Below are 19,573 nucleotides of genomic sequence, written 5' to 3' on the forward strand. Positions count from 1 at the left end.
ATAAAAAAATCTCAATTTCTAGCTCTTCTTGAGAAATAAGATGGTATATCACAGGACCTGTTTTCTTCCAGGCAGGGGGGATCCCCTTGGACAGAGGTGAACCCTCACCTCCCTCCTCCAGGCTGGCTTCACCCACTTAGACGTGTTGGGTACCTGCAGGCTTCTGAGCAAGCAGCCTGGGGTTAATGTGGCTGGTGAAATCTGGCATGGCCCATAGTTATCCTGTCCACAAACAAAGGTTTTTAGTACAATTTCAGGATCAGTCCCCTGATGTGAGGAACAATTAGCATGTTCCTGAGTCAGTGTTTTATTTATTTATACGCCTATTGTGAACTAAGGAACACTCATGGAAAGGCCAAGATCTTAGTTCTTGAAATAAAATGCAGCTCTTGCAACCCGGGGGTTGGCTGACCCAGCTTTGCCCTTGTCACTCAACTTCTCGGGGCCTCGGTTTCCTCCTCTGTAAAAGGAGGCCTTGGGCCAGATGATCTCTGTTCTCTCTTTTCATATTTGTGTAATTATTATGTGAAATTCAAGCACATGGCTAGAAATTTAACACAACTCTATTTACTTCTGAGCTCTAAAGGTTTTAATGAAAGCAGAGCTCCTAAAACACCTCATTGACCCTCAACACAGGTCTTAACTAAATGTAAACAAGACCTGAATAATGAGTTTAACGTTCTGCCTACTCCAGGGTTGGGTCTTTAGCCTTGCTGTTCTGCTCTTAACACACCCAAGAGGAATGAACACCAGGGCATTAAAAGACCTGATATTCAACCTTCTGTCCCTGGGAGACCCCAGGGCTCCGGGTCCTGCCTGCCTCTCTGCCCTCATTTCACCAAAACATAAGCCGCAAAGCACCACCACCCAACCTCCAGTGCTCTGTGCACATGGGCCTTCTTTCATTTCCTTGCTCATTGCTACCACAGGACCTTTGCACCTGCAGTTGCCACTACCCAGAGCCTTCTTCAACTAGTTAATTCCCACCGATCCTTTGGATGACAGCACAAGTATCGCATCACCATTCCTGGCCTCCTTGGCAAGACCAAGTCCTACTAACGTATGCTTTCATGACATCAGCTGTGTTGTAGCAGCCTCACAGGTACATTATCACAGTTTACATGTGTGATCAGTTGACTAATGATTATCGTCCCAACCGAATATAAATTCCAAGAGAGCAGGGGCCACGCCTATCTTTGCTTGCTGTTGTCTTTCCAGAGCCTGGCTGCTAGGGAGGCACTCAAATATCTGATGGATGAATGAATGAGTAGTGGACACTACCGGGAAGATTCTGGAAGACGTTAAACTCCTCAAGGACCATGTCTTATTGAGGGTTTCATCACCAAAATCTAATAATAATGACAGTAACATTGATGGTAAGAGTTCCAAGTACCACGTATTGGTGTGTTCCAGCCCTGTTCTCATAGACTATGGGCGTAGTAATTCCACACCTCACAAGAATCTTATGGAAGTAGGTGCACTTCCTATCCCTGTTTCACACCAGAGGAAACCAAGGTACAAAGAAGCTGGTAAAAGGAAGAACAGTGATAAAATCCTAAGCAGTCTCTCCCAAGTCCCAGGCCATCCTGCCTAATATGGCATCTAATGGGAAGGACACAAGAAATGTTTACAGAATAAATAGCAGCTACCAGACGGCAACCCTCTACCCCTGGCATCCCCACTACCCAAACATACATTATATACATGGACAAATAGATGAGCCCTGTCTGGAGCAGAAGTCTAGACAGATAAAGGCCCTGGAACTTAACAGTCGTACGAGTCTCATTAAAGCCAACAGAAGCAGCAACAGGAGCTAAGCAGAAAACAGAACTTAAGGTAAGACTCCTGGGGTGGGGTAGCTCTCTCTGCCCCAGCTCAGGTCCACGGGGGTAAGGTCCCAGCCTGGCCAGCCACGTACCTGATGTTTTCGTTCAGTGCGTAGAGCTCATTGCTTTGCAAGCCGCCCCCTTTAAAGACGTTGATCACGGCAGTCTGGACACTGTGGGGAAACAGAAATGACCCCTGGTGAGTGGATCTGTCTCCCCGGGGCCATCTCCATAAGCAGCTCAGAGCTGAAGGTGGGTGGAAGGGCCAGGAAGCCCGTGGCACAAACACAGCCACATTTTCTATCCCTGGAATCCATCACTTCCATCTGAGGGTTCTTGGAGAGGAAGGAAAACGGAGGCCAAGAGGACTCAAAAGGAGGCCCTCTCCCCGACTTGTTCACAGGCTGGCAGCCCTGCTGGGATGCGGTCTTAATGAAGGGTGGGCAGTGGGATCTGCTCTCAGAAAAGTGTGCGGCCACCACTGCTGGGCCTGGAAGAATCCCCAGTGGCATTGACTACAAGCAGGAGCTCACCCAGGCCTGGGGTTCTTTCCCTTAGGAGCCCTCTGTCTTCACAGGGCAGCCTGGAGGCCCAGGGCCAATAGGAAAGGATAATTCCTTTCCTTTTTTAAAATTTTAAATTTATTTTTCAAATATGGATTTTAATTGTTCTTGCCTTTTAATAGTACCCTCTGGGAAGAACTCCAGAGGGGCTGGCCTCACTTCCCCTTCCACTCCCACTCCTGCCACTGCCCAGGCAGGAGGGTTAATCCCTTGAGGGGCCCAGGTAAGTCTGGACTCCACACTCTCTGGACCCCAGCCCAACATTTCAGCAAGCAGCTGATCACAAACTTGTCTTTACCAAGGGTTCCAGGACTTTTTTAATGAACAAGGCTCCACTTAACATCAAAACATTTCAGACACCTCCCTCCCCACCATGAAAGTTTTGCACTCACTGAAAAAAATCCATAATGATCCAATGACAAAGAATTCCATACTGCTTTAAAATAATGATGCATTGATTTATCTGAAGAGGAACCGCACAGATTTGAAAAACAGCTCACAAAAGGGCGAAACATAGTACAGATTCAGTCTTTACTTAGTGCTTGGGGCCCAAAAGTCAGCTGGACACCTTACAAAGGCGCAGTGTCTCCTCTCCCAGCCACCTGTGGCTCCCAGGTACAGATCACCCCCTGGTTTACGCTGCTTAGTTAGCTTTTCACAGATACATGTCCTATCTTCCCAAATAGGTAACACGTGACGTGAGGTTATGTGTACATTCCTACCCTCGGATCCTCTGACAATTGGTGTGTGACTAGCGGGCGTGAACAGTAACTATAAGTTCTGACCCAACTGTCCCAGGCTGGTAAATTGACTCTGAGAGCCCAGAGGCCCCCAGTGGTCCACTTCCCCTCTACTAAAACAAAGAAAGCTGGGGAGGGAGGAAGAGAGGGACAAATTAGGAGTATGGGATTAACAAACTACGAGACGTCAAACAGATAAGTAACAAGGATTTACTGTGTAGCACAGGGAACTACATTCAGTATCTTGGAATAATCTATAATGGAATACAATCAGAGAGAAAAATAACTCAATCACTATGCTGTGCATCTGAAACTAACACAATATTGTAAATCAACTAAATAAATACACTTCAATAAACTTGAATAAAACTTCAATAAAAAAATTAAAAAAAAAAAAAGGAAAGCTAACAGATACAGTCACTGTACAGAAACACGTTCTCTTTGTCCATCACCCCGTACTCACAACCTTCTGGAGCCGAGATCTCACAAGATGCTGAAGCTAAGTCAGCCCCTGGCCCTGCTCTGGTGCTGGTGGTGCCCCTCTGCCCGCCCGGCGTCTCCTGTACCTGTTCCAGGCCGAGTTGGAGCTCAGCTGCAGAGCCTGGCGGGCTGCCTGGAAGCGGGGCAGGTCGCTGAGCGCCGGGGAGCTCATGAAGCGTGGTCTGGGCCTGCGGAAGGAGCCCATCTTGGGGAACTCGTCGGGCAGGCTGGGGGCGAAGCCGCGGGTCATAAGTCCAGGTGAGGGGAGGGCGTCTGCTCTGGACCTGAAGGTTCCGACTGCCCACCCAAAGGGCTTCTCCCAGGGCTGCCTTCTGGCCCTCAGGCTGTCTCAAAACCACAGTGTTAGCCAACACCTGAAAAGAGAGGGCAGCTTTTACTGAAAACGCCTAAGCTGAGCAGACCCCATCTTGGAGGAAGTTGGCTGGGACTTCCTGGCCAAACTATCCTTACAACAGTTCCAGGGCCCCATGGGGAGGGTCTACCCTGTGGGGTCCTATTCACAAGCGTTCACAGGCCTCTTGTTAGTTACAACAGTGTGGTCCCGTCCCAGAATGGGAAGCCAGCGACAGTGGGTTGAGGCCAGTCCTGGGGAAAAGTGATTTCTAAGCTGTGTTTGGCTGTAGTTCCCATGCACGAGCATCAGTGTTTGGGTGCTGGCTGGGTTTCTGTAGACCCCGCAGTGCTGCGCGTTAAGAGGTGGCTTTTTAAAAAATGGAGAACACAAGAGCTCCTTGTCCTGGCATTGAAGACCGTCCATGACACGCCCTAAGCCCAGCAGCCCAGGTGCATCCTCAGTATTTCCCAAAGCGTCCGTGCCTCTCCACTCAGGCTCGTCTCCTCACCCTCCTGTACCTGCTGTTCATTCATTCATTCCATCAGAACATATTTATTGCTCTATTCATTAACCACGAGAGCTGTGGAGCATCCAAAGATTTCTAAGACCTAGTCCCTGCCCTCAAGAGGCTCACGGTGTATGCGAAGATAACTGGTCATGTATTTGTTCACACAATACACATTTATTGAGCACCGACTATGCTCTAGGCACTCAGGTATTGGGGATATCATGGTGGCCCTGGAGAATGTGGTCCCTGCCCCACGGAGCTTACAACCAGCAGGCACTGCTGCTTGTCAGGCCGGGTCCCTCCCAGGCTTTGGATTGTATCTACTATGTCCCTTGCCCAGGGCCCCTCCCTCTTCCTCTCTGCTTATCTACATCTAACTTACCCTAGAGGGTTGGGTTCAAGGATACTGTCTCCTGGAAACCTTTATGGCTTCATGGTTCACGGCAGTGACTTTGAGGGAAACTGGGTTGAGTCTCTACAAGGCACTCCCAAGGTGTGTGACTTTGGGCTCACTGAGTCTGAGAGTCCGCAGCAGTTAGCACTGCCAGCTTCCCAGGACTGATGAGAGAGGAAGTGAGATGGTGTGACACGCCCAGCAGAATAGCAGACCCAAGGCTCTCAAGCACCGGCTGTTTCTGTTCAGACCCATCTCTTTCTTTCCCCGGCACTTCTGAACCTGCCACTTCAGTCTTTTATTCTTCAGTGCGCCTCAAGTCCAAACTGACGATGAAAAGTGAGTTTTGAAACGGCCAGAGTGAAGGACAAAAGGAAACCCCCAAGGTCATCGTCACTTTTTTCTTCCAAGGCTTTAGGGCTTAGCCCAGAAGGATTCTCACTGGCACCTCTCTCACCAGCTTACTGTACTATGACCCTGAAAACAATGCTGAAAGATAAAAAGAGATGTTCCAGCCATACATGCCCACTTTCAGGGGGCAGGGGAGCAGGTTTTGCAGGCCCAGCTGCAGCGTTACAAGAAGGAGGAACCGAGGTGCCTCCACCCAGTGAAACAGGCTGCTCTGGTCCGAAGAGGAACGAGGCTGTTAACTGGGCACTGAGGCCATCCACCCAGAGGGCGTGGGCACTGTTAGCACTGTCTACAGACCATGGGCACAGCGACAGTGAACTTGCAAAACCGAGAGCCAAAAAAGGAATGGCTCGTCCCACCTCTTACGTTTTTTTTAAAAGAAAGAAGACTTGTGTCCCATTTTCTTTTACAACCTCCTGCCCCTTGCCCCATTCTCAGACGGAGCCGGCAGTGACTAAACTTTACCAACAAATGCTGGGGACGTCGCTAACAGGCCCGCTCCGGTTCAGAGGACCTCAATACCTCCACAAGTGCCCCCGGAAGGTGGAAAGATCTGTGCACATTAATGAGTGAGGCAAAGAAGTAATAAAACCATGGAAGCCCCTTCAGAAGCCTTAAACTAGCTGGCTTTGGGATTTAACTGGCCCAGTAAAGGTCACACTATTAAGAGAGGCTCTGTTTCACTGCCCGCCTTTAAATGGGCCTGCTAAGTGCAATTCACCTGTGTAATTACGGGATATTAACTCCTTTTATAAGAATCCTAAACTCCAGGTGATGGAGCTGCCTCCCACTCAGGGGCGCTTGAACAGGGGAGTAGAAAGGTGAGCCGCGTGCTTCATTCAGGCCTTCCGGCTTCCTGCTGAAACACCACTTCTGCAGGAGGCTGGGTGACGCTGAGGGGCCCAGGGCAGCTCCTGTCCCCTGCCGGCTCTGCCTGACTTCTCAGCCAATGCCCCCGCCCCACCCGGCCTCCTGCTCCAAGCCGTGTGCACGTCCAGCGAGACACACGGACAGCCCAATCCACGTACGTGACCCTTTAAGCTAAGGGTAACTTTCAGCCAAAAGGGTGATGACCGCAGCTTCCATGGCCTCGCATGGGCTGCACAGTGACACACAACAAGGAGCACCTCTGACTCACTGGTCCCTTGCAAAGCCTGCCACCCTCAGACCCAGAGGATCCAAAGCTGCCTTTGTCTCTAGCGTTCCCACTTCTGGACGGAGCCAAGGGGACTCCCCAGAGCACAGAGAGGAAGCTGCTGGGCGCGTGGACAAGAGCCGTCTGAAGGGGAAAGCGGACACACCCTGTGTCCACCTGCCACGGCGCAGGCTCCTCGGACGTGGGCTTGTCCTCACTTAAATAGGACAAATCAGAAACAGACAAGACAGATGGGGCTTTGGAGTGAAGCCAGCCCAGGCCCCCGTTTACAGGGGACGAAAGTGAGGCTCAGAGGAGCAGAGGAACGTCCAGTATCTCTGAGGCAGGAGAGAGCCAGGACTGGCTAGAACTCAGGTTCCCTGACTCCCACCTAGGTCATTCTGTAAATTCCTTGAAGACGGGCACCAGGACTTACTCATCTCTGTAACCTCAAGCCTAAGCGCAGTGCTCAAGATGAAAATGAAGGAAAGGATAGCAACTAATAAGGCACCACTGCCTGCCTGATGTAATGACAAGCACTGTCACAGTAGGGAAACTTAACCCTCGTAAAACCCCATCTGACGATCAGAGAAGTTAAGTAACCTGCCAGAAGTCACACAGCTAATAAGTGGCAGATCATCGACTGACGACTAGCCTAATTCTACAGCCCGTTCCCTCTCTGCCAGGCTATCAAAAGCGGCCAGAAAATCAGAATCGAAACTACCCAGTCAGTCAGGATCATCTAGTCACAAGATTTCATATCAAAATTCAAATCTCATGCCCCGGAGATAAACAGACTTAAGGAACAAGAGGATGAAAAATGAAAAGAGAAGGCACGGACTGCCTTAGTTAGACACCCCACCCCTTACTCTCCGTGTGTGACCTTGGCAAGTTTCTTGACCTCCCTGAGGCTCCATTCGCTCCTGCATGAGATGCGCTTGCTAGCGTGACAAGCTCAGGGTTGAATGAGGATAAAATGAGCACATATTTGTAAAGCGCTTAGTGCGTGGCAAACAGCAAATACTTCATAAGTGCTTGTTCAATAAATAAAATAACTCGTTGTTATTTCTAAATCTCCAAGCAATGACAACAGTGGAAATACAGCAACACTTCCTCCAGCTTATGGCGGCCTCACAAACATCTGGAAAATACTCCAGTTGGGAGCAGGCCAGGTCCTCTGAGCCCCCATGGGGGTCACAGTGCCTTAGAGACTTTGGTACCGCATGATGCCTGTCAACGCCTTTCCTGCAGCGCTATTTCTGGGCTGCAGTGAGGTGAGTGTTGCTCACAGAGTGAAGCAAGCTAAGAATTACTGGCCTTTTGGCCCAGCAGTTCCACTTCTAAGAATGCACCAGACAGCAACAGTCACGTGGTCCTGAAGACTGGCAGATATGCTCATTCTTTGCAGTAACGAAAAGCTGGAAACTCTCGAAATATCCACCCAAAGGGGACAGGATAAATCGAGTATGGTACCCCCTAAATGGAACAGTTAACATACCATTAAAAATTAATGGGAATGCCTGTAGTTCTGAAGGATGAGTGGCCACTAGAGGCTTTAGAATCAGACAAACCCTGGCATCAATGCTCATTCTGCCACTCATGGACTGTAGGCGGTAGAAAAACTGGCCCCCAAAGATACATTCACTTATTAGTCCTCAGAATCTGTGAGTATTACCTCAGGTGGCAGAAGCTGTGATTACATCAAGGATCTTGAGAGAAGGAGCTGAGCCTGGATTATCCAGGTGGGCCCATCAATACAATTACATGTATCCTGGTAAGAGGGATGCAGGAGATTGGAGAGGAGAAGACACAGATACACAGAGAAGAGGTGAAGATGGAGACAGAGACTGGAGAGGTACAGCCACATGCCAAGGAATGCTGGCAGCCACCAGAGGAAGGTAAAAGAGGAAAGCAATAGATTCTCCCAGTGCAGCCAGAAGTTGGTATGCTGTGGAAAAAAAGAAAAAAGGAAGGAAAGAAAGAAAGAAAGAAAGAAAGGGAAAAAAAGAGATTTACCCCCTAGAGCCTCTGGAGGGAGTATGACCATGTGACACGTTGATTCTGGACTTTTGACTCCAAAACTGTGAGAGAATACGTTTCAGTTGTTTTAAGCTACCAAGGTTGTGGGAATTTGTTACCGCAGCCGCAAAAAAAAAAAAAAAAAAAAAAAAAAAAAAAGAATATATTCACTCTGTATCCCTGGACCACTCTGAACTGCAGTCTCTACATCTAAAACATGGGAACTTGGAGAGTTGTGGTGCTGATGAGAGAGATCATCTACGAGGTGCTTGGCGTGGTTCCTGGAACCATGCAGGTGCTACCACACGTGCAGTGGAGCTTCAGAGCAAAAGGGGCCGGAGTCAGGCCGCGTGTCACCGCTTCCAGCCGGGAGGGAGGCGACTTAGGACTGGTAGGGGAGCTGGACGAAACGATTCAAGTAAGGCTTAAAACGGTCTAGACATGCAGCAAGTGCTTGATATACGCTACTGTTGTCTATTTTTATAACCACCACCACTACTGCCGTATTAACCTGCTCAGTCTGCTATAACCAAATACCACAGACGGGATGGTTTACAACAGAAATTTATTTTCTCACAGTTCTGGAGCTACAAGTTCATGGTCAAGGTGTCAGCAAGGCTGGTTTCTCCTGAGGCCTCTCTCCTTGGCGTGCAGACAGCCACCCTCTCCCGGTGCCCTCGTGTGGCCTTTCCTCTGTGTCCGTGCCTCCCTGGTGTCTCCCTGTCCAAATATCTTCTTCTCATAAGGACAACAGTCAGCTTTTAACCAGCTCATTTTAACTCAGTCACCTCTTTAAAGGCCCTGTCTCCAAATACAGTCATATTCTGAGGTACAAGGGGCTGGGTATCCACAGATGAACCCGGGGGGAACACAGTTGAGCTACAACCACCACCATCATCGTCGCCGCCATCACAAAACCTTCTCTGCCTAAAATCTCTGAGTTACAGAAACCACGGAGTTTTAGTAGATGTTCTCTTCTGAAGGACCAATGAGATTAACATCTAGAAAAATGTGCTTCTAAAATGATTTCAGTGGTTACGTTTTGGGTGCTTGAAGCATTCACTTCAGCTATCTGGAAAGCCCAGGGTCCTGTGTCCATGAAGCGTGAGGCAGTTAGAGGGTTACTGGGCGCTGTCACGGGCCTTGCGCTCTCAGGCTCACTGCACAGGGGCTTCTTTGGAAACCTCCAAACTCAGGATCCAGAAAGCGTTTCTCGGAGAAAAAAGAACGTGGGGTCTTGCCTGCTCCTCCTGGCTTCCAGAGAGAGGGCACAAGGAGCGGGTGCAGCCTACGGGCTGGGCCAGCGGGCAGAAGAAGGTGGTACACTTAGTGGAAAATGCAAATGAATTCTACTAAGGCTCCAGCCCTCCACACTGAAAAGGGAAGTCGGATCATGGCACAACTTAAAATAAAGAAGTGGGTGGCTTATAATGACTCTGAGGCTTCCAGGAAAAAGCCACTCTGAGTGTAACAAAGCGGTCCAAGAAAACTGGGTACTCAGTCTGGTGTGGCCGCCCAGAAAATGGAAAACGAGGAGAAACCAGTTCCCAGGGAAACCAGACAGACAGCCCTCTGACATGTCTCCTCCAGGAGGCCCTGCAGGTGGGAAGCCCAGCGTGGAGCTCCTTCCCGGGGACACAAACACACAAATGAAGAGGCCACGTCCTTCAGCACCCTCAGGATTTAGATACTCTCATTCAACTCCGCACACCCGCTCTCTAACTGCGCCAGAGCTGTCTTTATAATGACGACAGTGGAGAATGACAGCACGTTCGCTGGGGGCGAAGTAAGGTGCTAGCACTGGACGTGTACGATCTCAGTGTTTCTGAAATGAATTCAGGCGGTCTTGACCAAAAACCTTTAATGATTTAGATGAGAATAGAAAATATCAGAGGGCACCACATTTGGGGGAAATGTGTATATTACATGTGTACTCACTGAGTCTAAATGTATCAGTAGTTCCTACTGTCTGTAACACTCAAAATGCTTGAAAGCCCTGTGGGCTACCACCATCCCCACCTTACAGAGAAGGAAATGAGGCGCTGCTGAGGACAAGAACCCAACAGCTCAGCGCCTGCGATGTTCACGGCACTGTTGCATCAATGCCTTCAAAGGCTCCCCACAGGTCTCAGAACAAATCCCGCAGCCCCGTCCTCACACTCTTACCTCCCTTCATTCTGTACGCCGGCTCACTGGCTTTCCTTCATTTCTTCTAACTCCACCTATACGAGACTTCCCTGGCGGTCCAGTGGTTGAGACCCCAAGCCTCCACTGCGGGGAGCGTGGGTTTGATCCCAGGTCAGGGAACTAAGATCCCGTATGTCTCATGGCCAAAAACAAAAACAAATACCGCTAATACCACCTAGTCTCTCCTGCCCCAGGACCTTTGCACGTACCACACCCTCTGTGTGAAACACTTCCCGCTAGCTTCTCCAGGCTCGAACCTGCACACCCTTTATCGTCTGAACTTCACTTGCTCACAGAGGCCCTCCTCCCCCTCACCCCCGATCATGTCACATCACCCCATAGAGCACCCTCTCACCTCCTTTGTTATCAGATTGCAATCTACCTCAATAAATCACTACAATTATTCCTTAGTGTTTTCATGAGGTCCATAAGGGCAGGGACTATGTCTATCTTGTTCTCAGGTGCATCACCAGAGCTTGGTATAGTGCAGGAATTCCACAGATATTTGATGAATGACCAAATGAACCAGCCCTGTGACAGGTACTCTTGCTGGGAGACACAGGAACTATAAGCAAGTGTCAGCTGAGGATACTGACACCTCAAATTACATAAGGCTTTCCTGCATGAAAACATCCTGGTATTGAAATCTGACAAACCTGGGTTCAAATCCAACCTCTACAATTTATTAGCAGGGTGACCTGGATAAATGACTCAAGCTCTCTGAATCTCAGTTTCCTCATCTGTCAAATGACTGTGATACTTCTCTCAATGTTGTTAACATTAAATGAGACAGCCTAGACCATGGCCTGGCCCACGGTGTCCCCTACCCCCCCCAAACTATAGCCAGTATTAAAATTTTTATAAAATGTTACTCTTTGTGAAGCCCTCCTAGGCCCCAAAAGGTGACACTCAGCCATGGTGTGGGGCAACAGGCACGCTCACGCAGTCTGGGGCAACGGCTATGGAGGGAAATTTGACAAGATCTCCCAAAATGACAAGGGCTATACCCTTGCACACAGCAATTCTGTTTCCAGGAACATCACTCCAGGCACGTTACGTGGCTTATGGAACCAGCGTTTTTACTACAGCCTCTTTTACAATAGAAACAGGTTGGGAAGACCCTAAATGCTCAGAAACAGAGGGTGGGCTATGTAAACTATGGAATCGCACACACTGGGATCTAAGAAAGAAGGGGCGAGATGGCGTCGAGGGGGGAGGTGGGGGAGTGCTCTCCAGGGGACACTCTAAATGAAGCCTGTTAAAAAGCTAAATGTAGAATCATTTGTATATTAGGCTCCCATCTACATAAAAAAGATGTAAAAGAGTATCTGCATATTTCATTGCAGGAGCGTAAAGTATCTCTGAAAGGACAAACCAGGAACTGGTAACACAGTTTTCCCCAGGAAAGGAGCTATGGGTGGCAGGGACACAGAGGGGAACACTTTTCTCTATGAATCCTTTTATACCTTTTGAATTCTGAAACATGAAAATGTATTACTTATTCAAATACCTAAGTAAAAACAACAGCGCCTCCCCCCCTTCCCTCGCCTCCCCAAAGGTACAATACAATAGAGGTTATATGATTGGTTCAAAGTCGCTCAGCTGTTAAGAGGAAGTCAGGATTCAAACTTGGCTCCTGATCCCCAGTGCTGTCCCCTATCCATTGCCATCCATCCATCCCTCCATCCGCTCATTCAACACAAATTTATTTATTCAGCCCTTATTCTATAAAAGGAGCTGGCTTGTGTAGGGATACATGGGCCAGAAAATAAACCCCGGTAAGAAAAGAATATGAAAGGAAAAACTGAGGTCTCTCCGTCTTTGCTTCGTGCATCACAAACCGACCCGAAGGGCTGAGCCTGGAACATCCCAGAGAGTGGGCAGGACCAACCCAGGCTAAAGGAGGCGGCCACCGCTCAAGCCAACCTGTATTTTGCCATTGCAGGATAAAAGCCCAGCCGTCCCAGATCTGAGTGTTCCAAGAGAAGCCCCAAATCTAGAGTTTTTAACAGGTTGAAATCACTCCAAGTGTAAGTGTTGGCAACTAATTCACCAGGCCGACTAACACTTTCGGGGCCTCACATATGGGTTAGTGACCTTTATTTTCTCCCATCATGGCTATGACCACCTGCCTTCTCACCCTGTGCACCCAGACCCTAATTGGGGTGTATGTAAGCCGGCACCACCCAGCCGCTGAGGCTAAGGTGAGTCACTTCTCAGTTAATTAAGAGTCTGGCCTTGCTGAAGGCCACGATAACCTCTCAGCTTTGCCAGCCATGCATTCAGCCCCTACCGTGTGAGCCCCACAAAACTGGGCACCTTTGACAAACTTGGAGGGGGATTAGACCCTGACACAGTGCAAACCCAGAACCAGCCCTCGGCCGATGTATCAGCTCCCACCTGCCACATCATCTAGTTGGCCAGCTCTTAACTAACCAGCGCTTAACTAACCAGCTCTCTCTCATCTCACTCTTACCCCATCATCGACTCCTCAGTGGAGCCAGAAGCCTCCCCCACCCCGCACCCCATACTGCATACACACCCAGGTATCCTCTTCAAACAGGGAGAGCCAGCAGCACCTGAGATTTCGCTGAAAGAAACACACTAAGCAGAACCCTCTAAGCCAACCCAAGAACCCAGATTTGAACTTCCCAGCCCCTGCCCACGGGATGGAAACCACGTCAGAAGTAGGTTTTTAAGAGCAGCGGGACCATTTTGCAAATCGAATGCCTACCACAATGATTTTACTCTTGTTGCTGATAAGAATATACTAACCATTGTCAGAGGCTGGCCGCGATGGTGGGATGGTGCCGAGTCTCTATGGGCCTCTATCACCTCAGTTCATTTCCACCCTAAACCAATGCAGTAGGTTTTGTTATTCCCATTTTGCAGAGGAAGAAACTGAAGCCTGGGAATTAACTTGCCCAAAGTTAGAAGACTAGTAAGTGGGACCAAAAGTCAAATCCAACCTGATTCCTGGTCCCGAATCCCCCACCCTCTGTTTTAACATTTCTGCCGCATGACCACCACCCATGCCTTCCCTTCTCGACCAACACCAAGAGCCTCTTACCCGGTTCAGGCCGCCTGCGTGCTCTGTCCCTTACAGGAAGGAGGCTTTATTTCTTCACGGTTGTGTTTGTTTACTTGTTCACTGTCTGACTGGCCCTGAGAGCATGTAAGTTCCTTAAAGACCTGTTAAGACATTGCTTCTCTCGTTCACGGCTGTACTCTGCTCTGGGCACTGTGCTGGGCACACAAGAAGCTGCCCCGTAAATAATTTTCAATGATGGGGTGACATGTGGGCTTCCCAGCCAGCCGGAAGAGCAGCCCTCCCATTTCTGAGGGACCAGAAAAATGCCCTTCCTCCTGCCTGAACTGCGGTCTGCCTAAGCATTACTGGCCCTGGGCCACGTGGGCACGGAGTCCTGGGTCTATGTGCTGATCAGTGTATCCTACAAACACAGCAGAGGAAGGCGCTGCTGCAGAACACAGCGCTTTTATTGGGATTAAGGACCCAGCTTTGCAACTTTGAGGAGACAAAAGCCAGCCAGGACACAGACAGTCCCACAAACAAGAAAATGTTAAAGGGTCAAATTTGGACGATGGAAAAGGCTCAACAGGAAGAATGAGACAACTTTCTCAGTGCTCAGCTGGAAACCAAGTGCAGACGGAAGAGTCTGGGAGTCTGAATTTGTGCAAGAGTAAATATTGGCGCAAACAGGATGCAAGCGCACATTTCTCTCTGCTTCACCGTGTTGGCTAAACGTCCACAGGACTCAGAGCACTGACAATTCAGGTCCCATCGAGAAGCAATTATTTCATCCCGTCACCATCATCACCCGAGCCTGTGAACCACGGTATAATCACAGAAAAATCCCCTCCTCTGATACATGTCAAGCAAATCTCTGGGGAACAACCACACATCTTATTTACTCCTCTGTAAGCCCCACTTTAAGGATCGAGTTTCGTGGAGTGCAGATTGTCTGGGTGTGGTCCATAAATGCCATCCAGAGCGACTGTGCAGCGCCTCCCAGATGATAAACCGAAAAGTCTAGACACCAGCGGTAGCCGAGACTGACTCTGATGTCAGCAATTACACTGCTGACATGGAACATACATAAAACCCTGGGGGGTGGGGGGGGGGGTGACGGAGCGGTCAGAAGCTACTGTCTGGCAGCCAACAAGAGTTTTCAGTGTGGGGAAATGTGCTCTAGATTAACATGTGCGATTTATTAAAAATTAGCTTCACTCTTCCGTTGAAGGAACAGGATGGAGTGCTTTTTCGCAAGAAAAGAAGATGAAGGGGAAAGGGCACTTCTCCCCATGACATGTGTAAAGAGCGCCGGATAGAGAGTCAGAAGCCTGAAGGGGCTCTCAGGATCTGATCGTTTCAGGGAGGTCACGAGTTCAATTCAAGTTCATGCAACAGCCACACGTTGGGAGATCTGCTGTGTGCCAGGATCTGAGTAGAGGAAGCCGTACCGGGCAAAGAAGAATAAGGTATCCGGGCCCAAGGGGCTTGTGGGAAATACTCAAAAGTAATGTTATACATGCAACTCGACACCGAGGGCTGTAACTGAAGATGGACAGTTGAGACAAGATTGAGGCAGAAAGGTTAAATCACCTCCTCCAGTTACAAAGTAAAGTTAATGAAAGGTCAACTGAAAAATACATGCTTTCCATTTTCTTGTCTGTTCCTCTAAAGGCTATGGGCACTGGACACTGGAAAGGAAATTTGGTGAAGGAAAAGCGAGCTTTCATAGGTAAAGCTCAACAAGTGTTCTTTTTTTTTTATCTGCCACAGGCAAGGCTGGGACAAAATATCACATTTTAATAAATAGCTAGTGATCACCCACTATCCAGGCTGCAAAGTTGAGCCAGATATGGTCCTACTGACAATAAAGAAAAGATAAAAAAGGAATAGTAATTTGGTCACAATTAAAGAACAACACAGGGAGGCCTAAAGCAGAGATGGCAAACTTGATGCCTACAGGGGCCAAGGCAGAAAACACTACCACGCTTAGAAGGCCAGGTGGGGACCACACCAAACTGAAGAGAACCCTCAGTCTTCTCTTAGTTTTTTAAAGAAAAGCTGGAAACCTGAGTTTATATGTCAAATCTGCCAATTGTTAAATACTGGAAAAAAATAATCATGTCTTTTCAATACACAACTCAAACCAAGCAAGACATTTCTGATGCCCAAGTTTGGCCCCTGGGCTGCCAGTTTGAGACCCTTGCCTTAGAGAGTGACTGTAAGAAAACACACACAGCTCTTAACTGCCAGGGCCGGAGGAATAATGAGGAAAGAGTGTGAAGGTCACTCAGGCAAGCCTGTGGGAAGATGAATCCAGTCCTGGGAAAAACAAAAACAGTAATCGAACCAATAAGATAAAACCCCGGAGGCCTGTGGTATAACACTCACCACTGACATCTGCACAGCACTGTATACAGTTGGCCTTACATATCAGCAGGTTCTTAGTCCTCGGGTACAGAAGGCCGAATGTAAAGGACTTGAGGGACTTTCCTGGTGACGCAGTGGTTAAGAATCCACCTGCCAGAGTGAAGTAAGCCAGAAAGAGAAAAACAAATACTGTACACTCTCATATACGGAATCTAAAAGAAAAAAAAATGGTACTGATGAACCCAGTGACAGGGCAAGAAAAAGGATGCAGATGCAGAGAATGGACTGGAGGACACAGGGTTGGGGGGGTGGGGGGTGAAGGGGAAGCTGGGACGAAGTGAGAGAGTAGCATAGACATATGTATACTACCAACTGTAAAATAGATAGCTAGTGGGAAGTTGCTGTATAACAAAGGGAGATCAACTTGATGATGGGTGATGCCTTAGAGGGCCAGGACAAGGAGGGTGGAAGGGAGTCGCGGGAGGGAGGGCATATGGGGATATATATGTATAAATACAGCTGATTCACTTTGCTGTACCTCAAAAGCTGGTACAAGAGTATAAAGCAATTATATTCCAATAAACAGCTTAAAAAAAAAAAAAAGAATCCACCTGCCAATGCAGGGGACATGCCGCAGAGCAACTAAGCCCCTGCGCCACAACTACTGAAGCCCGAGAGCCTAGAGCCCGTGCTCCACAACAAGAGAAGCCACCTCAATGAGAAGCCCGTGCACCACAACGAAGAGTAGCCCCCGCTTGCCGCAAGTAGAGAAAGCCTGCGCACGGCAATGAAGACGCGGCACAGCCATAATAAATAAATAAGTAAATAAATAAATCTTTTAAAAGAAAAAAAAGGACTTGAGCACCCTTGGATTTCGGTATAAGGAAGTAGGGAGTGGTCCTGGAACCAGTGCCCTGCAGATACCGAGGAATGACTGTAGTTGCTAAAGCTCATTTTCATGTCACCTCATTTGATCTCCCCAACAACGCTCGAAAGCAGGCATCATTATGACCTCTATTTTAAGAAGTGAAGAATTTCTGGTCTGGAGGTCAGAGGAGCAACTTGCCTCTGGTCCCACAGCTATAGAAAGATAATAGCATCAGGACTCCAGTCTGGAAACGAGTACTTTTCCAGAATTTCAAAGAGAAGAACTCCAGGCTATTGTACCTTCTAGACATCTTCTAGGTGATTCTGATGTACAACCAGGCTTGATAACACTGGTCTAGGGAGAACCAATGTTCTCAACTGGGGGTGATGTTGCCCCCTCTCCTCCTGCAGGAGACATTCAGCAATGTCTGGAGGTATTTTTTGGCTGCCATATCGGGGAGGTGTGAAGGGTACTACAGGCATGCAGCAGGTAGAGGTCAGGGATGGTGTTAAATATCCTATAGTGCACAGGACAGCTTTTCACAACAAAGAATTATCCAGCCCCAGGTGTCAATACGGCCAAGGTTGAGAGACCCTGGTCCAGACTCTAGGGCTTGGCTATTTAACCCGAGACCTGAGAATCAGTAGAATCAGCATCACCCGGAAGCTTGTTAGATACTCAGGCCCCAAACCATACCCACTGAGTCTGATTCCATGGCTTAACAAGATTCCTGGGTGATTCGGATGCACTTGGAGAAGCACTGCTCTAAACCACACTTCCTTGGCCATTACGGCATTTTGGAATAGGAAGGAACCTTGGCGGGAGACTAATCTCATCATTTTGTAGACAGGAACACTGAGCAACTGGCCCAGGGTCAGAAAGCTTCCCCACTGCAAAGTCAGGATCAGATTCCAGATCTCAAACCCCTGACCTATGTTGTCTCCAAGATGCCAGTTAGGACCAATGCTTGGCCTCTTTAAACAACTCTCCCCTCCGCAAAGTTGATGCTGACCTTTGGGGATGTCTTAGGGGCTGTTCTGAAGCTTGAAAGGAATCATTATCCTGTTGGTTGAGAGTTTGTTTTTTTAATTATCTCTGAACACCACAAAGGATTACCACGTTCACCCACTACTTTTGCTTGCAGATATTTTTCAATGAAAATGGTCACACAGCTGCCACAGTGGTGGACTCTGGCGGCCAGCAAGCCGTAGCAGAGTTCTCCAAAATGACGGCAGTAGCTGACGTGGTCTCCCCCAAAGACATCTGGAGAACGATGCTGAACCCATTCCAGAAGAGTATTTAGAAATCAACAGCAAGCGTAAAAGGGTTTACACGGAGGATTTACGCCGCTGAGGTCACAAGCAGGTTGTGACAGGGTTTGAGGCAGCTTCGTTCAGAATAATACAGACACACATCAAAGCCCTTGCTGGATTTTTGCCCCCAGTCCTTGGGAAGAAGAGGAAAACAAATTCCTTCACGTATTCTCCCAGGCTCAGCTTAAATGGACACATACTCTAGTTCCTGAATGGTCAAGGGAGCCCCGAGTGGTCCCTTAATCCTAGTATTTGCTAGAAACCTAACCGCTGTCACAGATGCCTTCAACCAAACACACAACTCGGCTTGCGTCCAAAGGAACCAGCAAAGCTGAAGAAAGTTCTGTAACACATGACAAGAGAAGCAAGAAACTGGAGGTGTCGCTGGTGTTTGGGGATCAGGTAAAGTGAAACCAGAACACTGATCAGTGCCTGAGAGAAATCTCATATTTCCACCCCAAAATTGAGGTGAGGGAAAAAGAACGAGAGCTTAGTGGTAAATACACATTTTTTGGTAACATGTGATTATATGCAAAATAAATTGTACAAATAATTATGAGAGGTTGTTTGGGCAGCGGCAGGGGTAGGTGTTGACCCGCAGGGTTTATTCACAGGCCACGATCTGGAGGGAGAGAGGTCTTTTGATAAGTTCCACTGCTCTCCAGAACCCTTCTGAGCACAGTTCGCCCGTAAGCACAGCAGGGCTGGGACGAGGGTGCGGAGAGTGAGGCATCTCTCTCCGGTCCGTGCCCGTGGTGCCTCGCTCTCCTCACCCTCGTGCCAGCCCCAGAGCACACGCACAAGCCACTTTGATAGAGAACAGTCCTATTGTTGACCCAAAGCGTATACACAGAGGAAAGGCGGCTGATTTTCATTCTAAGCCTAACCTTTTACTACAGAGAAAAATGAGCCACTCTCCATCCTGAAAGCCTCACATAGGTGTCCCTAGGTTCCTGACAAAGAAGTCGGTTAACTGACTTACTCTCCAGCCAGCCAGAGCCAGCTGAACCTGGCTACAAGCTTCAGCTTTTTAATAAAGGCAGAATAGAACAATACCATCTATTAGCTTGTTACAGAAGTGTAATATTTTTTGAGAACTTTTACTGAGATACAGTTAACATACAAGAAGCTGCATATATTTAGAGTGTACAATTTGGTATCCCAATTTCCCAGTTCATTTCCCCCCCCCACCCTCCCTGCTTTCCCCACATGGTGTCCATATAGAAATGTAATATTTTTAAAAGGGAGGAAGCAGAGAATGTCCTCCACACATCTGAGGAATATATAAAAAGCCCCCAAACTTTCAGAATATGTTAGAGCTGGAACTATCAGAGGGAAAAAAAAAAAAAGAAAGAAAGAAAAAAGTCAGCTTA

The 19,573-nt window shown here is 48.4% G+C and overlaps 1 protein-coding gene across 1 annotated transcript in view; it reads right to left on the reverse strand.

Moving 5' to 3' along the window:
- Nucleotides 1–19,573, reverse strand: part of PRR5L (proline rich 5 like) — a 70,507-nt gene that overhangs the window by 46,368 nt on the left and 4,566 nt on the right. The window contains exons 2-3 of the mRNA XM_057695953.1: nt 3,696–3,983; nt 1,919–1,999 (exon numbers count right to left, since the gene is read on the reverse strand). Coding sequence (XP_057551936.1) covers nt 1,919–1,999; nt 3,696–3,859 — 245 coding nt within the window. The 5' untranslated portion in view covers nt 3,860–3,983. The remainder of the gene's footprint in view (nt 1–1,918; nt 2,000–3,695; nt 3,984–19,573) is intronic.

The sequence above is a fragment of the Hippopotamus amphibius genome, chromosome 9 (genome assembly GCF_030028045.1).
Source record: "Hippopotamus amphibius kiboko isolate mHipAmp2 chromosome 9, mHipAmp2.hap2, whole genome shotgun sequence".
In the NCBI taxonomy this organism is placed as follows: Eukaryota; Metazoa; Chordata; class Mammalia; order Artiodactyla; family Hippopotamidae; genus Hippopotamus; species Hippopotamus amphibius.